The 11,433-nt window shown below is 45.6% G+C and overlaps 1 protein-coding gene across 1 annotated transcript in view; it reads right to left on the minus strand.

Moving 5' to 3' along the window:
* Positions 1 to 4,114: 4,114 nt before the first annotated feature.
* Positions 4,115 to 11,433, minus strand: part of LOC139660248 (AT-rich interactive domain-containing protein 1B-like) — a gene marked incomplete at its 5' end in the record, with an annotated part of 16,814 nt that continues 9,495 nt past the window's right edge. Inside the window, 6 exons of the mRNA XM_071538346.1 lie at positions 4,115 to 7,296; positions 7,943 to 8,073; positions 9,207 to 9,945; positions 10,348 to 10,423; positions 10,595 to 10,714; positions 11,067 to 11,199. Of these exons, the coding sequence (XP_071394447.1) occupies positions 5,452 to 7,296; positions 7,943 to 8,073; positions 9,207 to 9,945; positions 10,348 to 10,423; positions 10,595 to 10,714; positions 11,067 to 11,199 (3,044 nt within the window). The remainder of the gene's footprint in view (positions 7,297 to 7,942; positions 8,074 to 9,206; positions 9,946 to 10,347; positions 10,424 to 10,594; positions 10,715 to 11,066; positions 11,200 to 11,433) is intronic.

Below are 11,433 nucleotides of genomic sequence, written 5' to 3' on the forward strand. Positions count from 1 at the left end.
AGCCAAAATCAGGCAAACCAGCTTGATTAAACAAGTTAAGATTGACAAAACAAACATTGTTATTATTATGGACAGTAAATTATTTAATAAATAGGGGCACTATTAGTCATATTCAGCGAGTATGTTCCTCACTACCCAAAACAGACATGCAGTGACGCTGCCACATAGATCATGTGCTCCTCTCTCACGCTAACAACTCTGCGATGATGCAATTTCCTGTTAGCCTTGTACAGATGATGGCAACATCAACCCACGGTTCCTCAGTCATCTGACCTCCTCTTAACACCTACACACACACACACACACACACACACACACACACACACACACACAAACACACACACCTCCTCAGATCCTCGTCACCCAAGCTGTCTTGCTTGGCTCATTCACTCCCACAGCCATACAATTATCTGCTTTTCATTGGAAAAGAACTGCAAGTCCGGCTGTGTTTCATGTAATCCGAGAGCACTCCAATGTTCAGAATCAAAGCAGAACATTATGCAGAGGGTGAAATATTTACTCCCAGTACTGCCGATGTAGTGCCAATACGTTTTACTGTATAATAGAAGCATATCAGGTCAGGTGTCATATAATATTCCAAAGGAAGCAGTCCTGAAAGCTTGTGGCATGCCTCTGCAAACACACTGGGAAGCCTATGTGATAGACTGCCACTACTGGGAATGTGAAGCTATCGGATGGCACATGTCACACTTAATCCTTTGGAAAGCCGTGGATGTTTTCAATGGTTTCCAATGTTCTCTAAGCCTTCCAGACTAATTCCTGAACCGCGGGCCTGGTTAAGCGGAGTGATGACATATGGATGAAGCCGTGTTTGTGTTGGGAAATGGGCGGACATGATAGGGCCTTTGATTCTGCATCCAAGAAAAACACGGGACTGAACCCCATCCAGCCGAGGCCTCATCCAGGCAATATTGTTTCATTTGGAACACCGAGCAGGATTAAAGGAGAAACTGACATCAAAGCCCATCGAGAGGCAAATGTAGGCTTGGTAGTGATTATTGTGGGATGCATGCATCAGGTAAACAGGCATACAGAATTCCCACCACTACTACCACACGCATATACTGTAATGCATCGCTGAAAAGGTCAGAGCAGCCTTTGCTTTCGCCCGACACTCATTCATCTGCCTACGTTTCTGGTGAGAGGCAGTAGGTAGGGCACCTGGCAGTAGCCAATGACAGGGCCCGGCTTCCCTTTCAGCCACCACATCCATCCTGTCAGAGCTGGATGACTCAGCTTCTCAGAGGCACAGGAGTGTGGGAGGCTTTCTCCTGCGCTTGGCTGCCTACGTGAAAAGCATCCTCCATCACCGAAAAAAGTACAGCAGCCCCACTCTCCAGCCAAACTCTGAATGACAGGCTGGGGATCGAGAAGATTCTGAGGCACGCAGGACTAAGTCGCTGTTTATCTGGGCTGTAATAACGCGCAGGTGCATACATGTAACACCCACGCACCTACAGCCAGGATGCCATGACCTATATTCAGAGGAAAGAGACATCTGAATTGTACTGTAAGGGCATGCCAATTGTAGTATGAATCATTTCTTTCAGCCTAGAGGTGGACCAAAATCAAAGCAGGCGGAGTTTGCTTTAGTCTGAAATTAATAGAACTGTTGGCCATATTCTTTCAGGAAAGCTGCAATTAGTATTTGAAGCATCAGTAGGATTTCGGTAGGAAGATGCTGACTGATTATACCTCTTCTTCTTCCTCTCTGCGCCCAGGCAACCCACGTCACGATCATCTTTTGAAGCCCAACCTGTGATGAGACTGTCTGTTGCCGGTGTTGTCAACCTCAGGAATGCTGCTCTGAAGGCAGCTTTAAATAGGACTTGATATTCTGCCCAACTTTCCCCTGGCAGAGGAAGAGAGAGACGTCGAATTCCATCCAAAGGGGAAATAAAGGGGAAATAACAATTCCGGGAATGCAATCAAAGGGCTTTATTTGAACAATAAATAATGGGGACGGGCGAGTTGGATGAGCGTTCGGCGTGTCGTACACGCCGAACGAAAGTAGAAAGGTGCTAGTTAATAACGTGCTATCAGATTCATCAGCTCCACTGTGAAGGAAGCGTCTGATCTGCTGCACTGGCAGGTGATGAAATGATGCTGCTAACAACCCCGCCTTTGTTCATTCCACCTGCCTCTTTCTAAATTGATGCCAGGAGACTAACACAAGAAGGTATGTAGGCAGGAGTGTGGAGACAGTAGGCATCAAACACATGTGAGTAGGCAACAAAATGAACTGTCAAATTTCTCATTCATTTTCCATACCTGCTTATTGTTGTTCAGGATCACAGAGAGGCTGCTGGAGCTTATCCCAGCATGCATTGGGTGGAAGGCGGGGAATATTCCTGGACAGGTTGTCAGCCCATCATAGCTAACACATAGAAAGACAAACACACTCACACTCAATCTAGAGTCTCCAATCCACCTGACCTGTATGTGTTTGGACCGTGGGAGGAAACCCACACGAACACAGATAACATGCAAACTCCACACAGTTACAGATCATAGACGATAAGATTAAAATTGTAATTGTTAAAAGCCTAATGTAATCTAGTTATCTGATTACTTTCAAATACACCAACGTTTGGATTATTAGTACTACAAATTATGAATAATATCATAAGTAGTGTATTTTGAGTGGTGTGGTGAGTAGTGAGTTGAGTAGTGTTATAATCATCCACAGCTTTCAACCATGATTTCAAGAGGTGAAACAGCAGCCTGTCATCTGATATGCAAGAAAATGCACGAAACTTCAGAAATTCATTAAAAATCAGCCATATGTGCCACAGGTGTGCAATTTTCTGCTGATGTCGGCCCATGTGAGAGCACATGGAGCCTAATGGAAATTATGAAGTTCCTTACTCTTTTTTTTTCCATGAACTGGACTCTATCAATTCATTATTGAAAGTAAAGAAATCAGAGTTATGGCACAGAATGTGTCAGGTGGGTGATTTAGTCAACGGTAGCAATAAAAATGTCTATGTCTCTGCTGATATAGAAAATCTTATCTCCAACTAGATTAGCATTAAGACAATGGGTTTTTGAGTTTTTTTGTGAGCAGAGAATTATGTTGCAGCCATTTTGACAAAATAAATTCAATCTACTTTTAATTTTTTTTCACTGCCTCCGTTGTTTAAGCAGATTCCACAGTAACGCTGGCAAAGGATTTTCTTGGACATTAAGATCACCAGAGACCCTCAAAATGGCCCAGCTTTTTAAACCTTGTACTCATAAAGTCATACTGTGAAAATAACACATTTGTGAGATCAAGCCCTAGGTGGTACAACCATAATGTGACACTAATACAGCTATGTATGCTGGCTGGATTATGTGAAGTTCCTCTAAAGGTTAAAAGGCATTATTTAAACCTAATAGATTTTCTACTCAGTGTTCCCCTTTTCTTCCTCATAACTAAATGGTAAAGCTGTTCTCGGCCACTGCATCTAGCAGCTATACTTATTATCATACCTAAATAAATTATCTACATTTTGATCTTCTTTGGCCTGTTCTATTGTATCTGCTCACATTTAAATCAGATTTTTCAACTGCTTGGTCATGGTCAAATTAATTCTTCAAAAAATACACATAGTAGAATAAGGTTGTAGATCTGCGTAATCTTTGATGATATCTCACATTGTTTCTCATCACGTCCATCACAGCATTTTGTGATATAATCATTTCAGAAGTATCCAATCCAATGGATACACATCAGCATTCCTGAAATTTGTGCATGATGCATATAAAATGCTGCAGGCCTGTAATTATCCTAGAGATCAACGGCAAGCTTGAGATTCATAGATGGGACCCCTCTTTAATGGGATGCAGAGTGCTGTGAGGTCATATAAGGAGAACTGTCTGCCTCTATCCTTGAGTGAAATGTTTGAACTCTGTTAGGTCAGAACAGGTCAAGAAAACGCTGTATGATTAGACAGAAAATAATCAGGTTATCTTATCAACTGTCCTCTGGACTTTAAAGTGTTGGAGCACTGAGGTCGGTGTCGTGTTTCAGCGCTGAAGGAATCAATTGTGGCTGTAATCAAATTATTGTAATGAAATCATTCTATGAAATAAGAAGCAGCCCAAGTAAGCAGTTGATGTTTGTTTTATTGGCCTAAGATTGTCTGGACACAATGCAACGTCCCCGGTGCTTAACGATGTTCATCGTACATTTATTTGTGACATGTGCAGCACAGAGTATAAATGTGTATACTGAATAAAAGAGAGACATGGAGTCATACGAAAAAAAGGCAAATTTTACAATGAGCTTTCAGGACATTTTGAAGGTTCTTTTCAGAGTTTTCTTTTAGAGCATTATCTAGGTTCAAAAATACGCCCATTGACATGAATGGAGGACATTAACGAACAGAAATGTGTTCAGGTTGCTTATGTAACCTCAGCTAGTTATCCTCTCACCCTGGCACTTCCACATTTGATTACCAAAGCGATTGTTTTCTCAGCTATAATACAATGCATACAGGAATTTTTACATTGAAACATCTGTTATATCCGCCATGTTCAAATATTTGACCCCAATAACAAAATATGTATAATAACAATAACAAATTTTACCAACAATAAAAGCATTTGTTATAATAGTCAGAAAGTCCCATCTCTTGCTATTCTTGATTGTGAGATTGAAAGAATCATGTGTGTCCAATGTACAACGGTCTATATACATAGTGATGAAAAAATACAGACATAACACAAGTGCTTAGGAAACACAAAGTTCATTTGTGAACGTCGTTGAGGCTATGATTGATAAATTAGACACTTCTTTTTGACAGATGCTTCTCTCATAATGCTGATTGGCTGGTGCAACACTGCCTCCCCATGGCCTAAAGTACACACTGCAGGTGTCTTTTAAAAATTCACATCATCTAGTTGTTCTCAAAAGGGACAACTTGCTCTAGTCCTATTGCACAATTTATCTTCCAGCGATGGAGACATATACATTTCAATTTAAAAAGTCAGTGTTCTTATTTTCCCCAGAACTGTTGGCAAAAGTTCTAACTACTGTACAATGTCACGATTTAAATAAATACTCTCCATAACAAAACGTTGATGAGTATATTAGCATTTATAAAACCGAAAAACATCTCATAAGACTCAAAGGAACCACATGAATCAGCACCAAAATCTGGTGGCAGCTTTGGCTGAAAAAGTAAACACAAAAACAAATGCCAAACAATAGCAATCCAACAACAGCAGGTATTAAATAGTTGTATTAAAATTAGCTTTCAAATCCCAAAACCAATTTTTTTTAACGGGGCCCAGAAGCTATACATATATAGAGATATTTTGTATATGTGGATATTTTATTAAAAAACAAACATTTTCTTCCATTTCGTTTAAATAAAAATAGAAAACCACAGAAATAACTTGTCCGTCTCAGTGTCTGTCACGCGAGTCCTGCCTCTCCTACTGTCATAATTTCCCAAAGTGAAAGAGTACTTGGCAAATAATGGCCACCACCCCCGAGTTGAGCACAGAGGAAATGGAGATGTCCAATAGTCTGCTTTCGTACAGCACAAACTCCGCCTTGTTCTCCTCCACTTTAGCCATGGCCAACAGGCCTTTGGCTGCCCTGCACATCATATTGATGCTGGGCGGGTCCATCGGCGGGTGCCCCATGTGCAGCAAACTGTGAGGGTTCTGCTGGTACTGTGCCATGCTCACACCGTCCTCCAAGAAGCCCACCAGATTACCCACGCTACCCTTCTGCATGGCGATGGCGCGCGCCGCCGTGGGGTCTCCTTGCGCCAGGTGGGAGAGGACGGCCACCGCCATTTCCCTGTACACCTGCGTCTTCCTCTGGCCCACGTAGCGGACCAAGACGGCGAAGAGTTTCTCCTGCCGGCTGAAAGGCGGTGTGGCCAGCAGGAGGTCCACGTTCCCGTCCTGGATGCTCAGCTTGCACAGGCACTCCAGCACCAGCCTCTGGGGGGTGAGGGGGGAGTGGGGGGTCGCCGACGGGAAGGGGTCCTGGGCTTCGGCCGAGGGGCACACCATCCAGTGGAGGAGGCCGTCCAGGATGGGGAGGCAGATCGTGTCCGGATAGACAGAGAGATCCAGCTGGCCGGAGATGTTGGCCAGAGTGACCATGGCGTTCTCCCTGAGCGTGCTCAGACACTCCCACCACCACTCCTCTTTACTACTCGACAGCCCCTGCTCCTGCTGTTCCTCCCTCTGGTAGCTAGGGGGCAATCTGTTCCTCTCTGGGTGCTGGTGGTGGAGCAGGAGGAGCCTGCCCAGGAGGAGAACCAGAGCCGGGTGGCGCGACATGTCCGAGTCGTTCCCCGGGATGAAAGAGAGGCTCCGGACGATGTTGGAGACGCAGAGGCACCGCTTAGCCAGCGAGTCCTGCCAGGCGGAGGTGGTGGAGAGGGGGGCCTCGTCCAGGCAGCGGGGCTCGTCCTCCAGCAGGGTGATGTGGTCCTGCTCCCCGTCCGGATGCACCCTGAAGGGGTAGGACGGCAGGGAGCGCGCAGGGTGGGCGTGGGAGAGGGCGTCCACCCTAGCACACAGAACATCGTCAATAGTGGCGATGATACGTTTCTTTCCTTCGTCCACATTGCCCTCCTGTCCGCTTTCTTTTCTCGTCTTTCCTTCTGCTCTGGCAGGTGCTTCGCTCCGGGGTTCAAAGTGCGTCTGGATGTGGGCGGTGGAGTCTCCCCCACCGGCCTGCCAGTGCAGCAGCCCGCTGGTGAACTCGGTGACGTGACCCAGGTGCTCTGTCATGTCTTCAATCAGGTCCTCTTTGTGGACAATCTTGATGGGCAGCTTGTCATATTTGCTGGCTTGTTTCGACCTGGGTCCCAGCTCTGTCACAGGCTGGTCGACAGACTCCGCTTTACTCTCTGACCCCTTTTCACTTGCCTCTCCCGCTCCCTCTCCCTCTTGCTCTTTCTCTTTTTCTTTCTCTTTCTCTCTGTCTTCTTCGTTCCCGTCCTCCTTCTTCACGCTCAGCTCAGGCTCCTCCTTCTCCTCATTCACCTCCACCGTCACTGGCTCTGCTGCGACAGGTGGAGTTTCTTCCGTGATCCCTCCTGGTTGCTCCTCCCTCAGCTCCGCCCCTGCGGTAGACTCGGGTTCTGATTGGACGTTGCAGTCTGTTTCGGGGTCAGGGGCGGGCTCCTCCTGCTGGCCAGGGGTGGGGCTCAGAAGGCTTTTCTGAGCCACGGTCCCCACCTCGTACTCTTCCAGGATGCCAAAGATCTCGATCAGACAGCGGCGGAAGTACTCCACAATCAGCTCCAGGAAGCCAGGCAGCTGGACGACAAACAAACAATATTATCGGTGTCAACAAGCTAATCATTAGGCAATCAGTCATGTGTTGCCAAGCGGTCTCAGATGGCCACTGCAGCTTTACAGGAAAGCTGAGATTAACTATCAGATAATTATCAGGAGATAGGATTTGTCATTGTTATCCCACTTTTTTTCAATTTGTCTTGGATGTGTTGAAGACTTGAGACTAGACTAGTGAGTTAGGATGGTAAAACAAATGATCCTCTGAAAATGTTGCTCCCCATTGAATTTTACGTGTCCTTCCTCCAATAGGAAAGGTTGACTTAAGCCTTATTCGGACGGGATTAGTTTTCAGGACAACGTGTGTAAATAATTGCATGTAGGACATCTGCACTGTTATCGGACAATTCACAGGGGATAAGAAATCTGTGTAATCAGTCTCCAAAATTACAGAGATGGGAGTGTCTACTCCATTTCCATGTTTATCACACCAAAAATGTACCATGCGTCATACATAACTTATCCCATCCGAATAGGGCTTTAGAAGAGCAAGTTTAGAGAGATCTGCCACACACTGTTAGAGTCACAGCATGGTCTAGTGGGCTAAATGTCATATAATGTGTCCTGTCAGTGATCAGTGAGGTGTAGTCATGGAAATGCTAGGTTTCACCTGGGAAAGGTTAAAGGAGGCCACGGTGCTGTCATCGTACAGCAGGATGTTGATGGTGTCTAGAGCCCATGTGCTCTCTGCCAGCAGGCCAGACTTCAGAGACATCATCACGCGCCAGGCCTCAGGGGTTCCTGGGTAGGAGGGGAGGGGTGACGGAGACAAGGGATGGGATTGAATCATGTGTTTATGGATCCAGGAGGAAAAATTTGCTCATTGTCCACATGATGAAAGTAACATTTCATCATGTGGACAATAAGCTAACAGAGTAGATCATTGTTATTTTGATCATAAAATTGATCAGGCTCTGATTGTGCTTCACAAGTTTAGCCATACAGCTAGGACAGGGATCTAATATAGTTTTGTTCAAAGCCCAAAGTAGCGGGGAAAATCCCAGAATTCACCAGCTAAATATACATCCCTATCCTAGAATGAAGCAGGACCTGTATTACCCAATTACCCCAATTCTCAGGTCCCTGCATTGGCTCCCAATTAAGCAAAGAATTGACTTTAAAATATTACTGCTTGCCTACAAATCACTAAATGGCCTAGGACCAGCATACATTTCCGACCTGCTTGCACCCCATGAGCCCGCCAGAACACTTAGGTCAGCTGGGTCTAGACTATTAACTGTTCCAAGAGTCAGAACAAAACATGGTGAGGCAGCATTCACTTACTATGCCGCATACAACTGGAACAGACTTCCAAATGATCTTAGACATGCTCCAACTGTAACCACTTTTAAAACTAGGCTTAAAACTTTTATGTTCTCCATCGCCTATAATTAAACTCTTTACTTTAACTCCAAATATACTGTATGTAAATATGTGAATATTATGTATGTATTTACTTGTATCGACAGAACTTAGATTTTTATACTGTAACACTCTTACTGATTTTTATAATGTTGCCCTTACTCTAACTTTCAGTGTTCAGAAACTCTTTTCTTGTTTTTAATTTTCTTACTTTTACTTATTCACTTTTGTTTTTATTTCTCTCTTTTAATCATGTAAAGCACTTTGAGTTGCCCTGTGTACGAATTGTGCTATATAAATAAACTTGACTTGACTTGACCTGTAAATGATGGTAGTTTACCTGCCAAAGAGGCTGGTCAAGTAGACAGCCAAGTAGACGGCCAAAAACACATGTTTGTTTGGTGGCTGGTGTTAATTTCTCACCCTGCTTACAGCTACATGTATGTTAAATCCCTATTCAAAATATTGTCTGATGAAATAATGGGACTCCCAAGAAATGCTCCATCTCTCACCAGTGTCCTTGGAGGTGATCTTGCGCCGAGGCTTGAGAATCGGCATGGTGGCCTCCACTGATCCCAGCGGGTAGTTGAGGTCCCTCCTCAGGTTGGGAGGGAACTGGCCCAGCGGCCCGGCGCCCTGCGAGCCGAGCATGGCCATTCCCGGCTTAGGCATCTTCATGGGGGACATGAACGGCGCTTTGCTGGGTGACATCCGGGACTCCATGGAGCGCTGGAAGGCCCCCGGGCTGGGCGCTCTGGGCAGGTGGTTGGCCATGGACGGGGAGTTGGAATAGGACGACGGGGGCTGACGCGAAGACAGAGGCGGCATGGCGCCCGATGACGACATGTAGGGAGACTGACGGTGCCACTGCTCCTGCCCGGGCCTGCCGTCCATGTCGTCTCTACCCATCGAGCCGTAGGGCGGCATCTGTGAGGGCGCCCCCTGTCGGTTGGGGTAGGGATAGCCTAAGTCTGTCCTGGACGGCCACATGTTGGGGCTGTCGGTGGCGTGGTTGGGGGTGGGCCCTCCGCCCATCATGCCGTGCTGGCCCTGCCCCGAGGGCGCCATGCGGTCTCGGGGGTAGGGGTAGGGGAATTGTCCCTGGATGGGTCTGCGTTCGGGGCCTGAGTACCCAGTGGCGTAATGGTTGTACATGTCAGGCTGCTGGTTGGCGTACTGCATGGTATACATGTCGCCCTCGTGTCTCTTGCTTGGGGGGCCGTACATACCCTCCATGGGCCGTTTGTAGCCCTGCTGAAGCAAGGGTATAGATGGTTAGGGTTACTTTGATAACACTGATTGATGCTGCACACAAATAAGTATAGGCCTACTTTTGGTCACAACTGCCGCAATAAGGTAACCTGAAGCAATCATAGTGGAGTGGCAATTTAAAAAAAATATTTGAAAGCATAACTAGAAAGAAAGAAAAATCTAGTTTGTACAAAATTGCTAAATTGTCTCACCGGAAAAAACAATTGTTCAGCATTTCATAATTTGTCTTCAATATTCTAAGCTCTAATAACTCTTATACCAGGTTCCTTCAATACAAACAGTCAGGGAGGGCCGAATACTTTTTATAACCACTGTATTTCCATCCTAAAGGTAGAAATAAACAGTAAAGTAGTGAGTGCATGTAGGTTAGCTGTCCCTCACCTGTTGCTGTGGGTACATCCCAGAGGGGTGCATCCCATATGGCATGCCCGGGTACTGCTGGCTGTAGCCATCATGTCTGCAGTAGGAGAGGAGAGAGGAGGAATTTAACACTCACTGATGAAAAGAAGTGCCAGACACATAGTGGCAACGATGCACAAAGACATATGACTTATCTGTCCCAGTCTTTCTTCAGTAGTTTTACTGCACACACACACACACACACATATATAGGCACACAGGTGCTGACCTCTGCTGTGAAGGGTATCTGTTGGGGGAATACATGCTGCCCTCGCTGTTGGAAGGTCCCATGTTGTTCTGACTCCCGGGGGGACCCATGCTCCCCTCCATCCCCATCACATGGTCCGGTCTGGGGGATCAAACAATAAGCAAGTTTTCATGCATGGATACATAACTGCCATGCAACATCAGTTATTACAAATCCAATATTTGATCAAATTGAAAATACATCACTGCAATAACTTCTGTTATAACCATACATACTATTATTTTACTATTATATAACTTTACACTGATGTGCATGTATTCTTTTTAGATAACTGATATGCAATGCAATTGTTGTAGCCTATTGTGATTATATGTTGTATGTGCTTATGTGTGTGTTAATGTGGTGTCTAATGTAGTGTGCTAAAGCAGTTATAGGATGCTAGTTACAGGATACTACAGGTTCTCTATCCACTTGTTGTGGCTCCTCTGCCTACCTCCTGTCGTAGCCTGGCCCATACGGATACTGGGAGCGCTGGCCCATGCCCATGGCTGCCGGAGGCCGACCGTACATGTCCTGCATGCCGCCGCTGGGCATCTGGCCTGGCATGTAGGGGTCAGCTCCTGCCACTGTGGAGGAGGAAGCACAGGAGGTAAATGCATCTCGGAGTATCCTGGACGATAGTGACTGTATGTGGACGATGTGAACATAATGGTCATGGAAATATGGATTTTATTGGCCGTCTGTACCAAATCTGTACCAAATCTGTACCAATCATTGTAACATGTAACAGAGACGCAAACATGCCCTTAAATATGCAGGATATTTTTAGTCTCCAGTGATATTTGATGAGTAATATCTTA

The sequence above is a fragment of the Centroberyx affinis genome, unplaced genomic scaffold, assembly GCF_046629955.1.
Source record: "Centroberyx affinis isolate AG114_WGS23_722 - 3 ecotype Tasmania unplaced genomic scaffold, CSIRO-AGI_Caff_v1 ptg003262l_1, whole genome shotgun sequence".
NCBI classification, from domain to species: Eukaryota; Metazoa; Chordata; class Actinopteri; order Beryciformes; family Berycidae; genus Centroberyx; species Centroberyx affinis.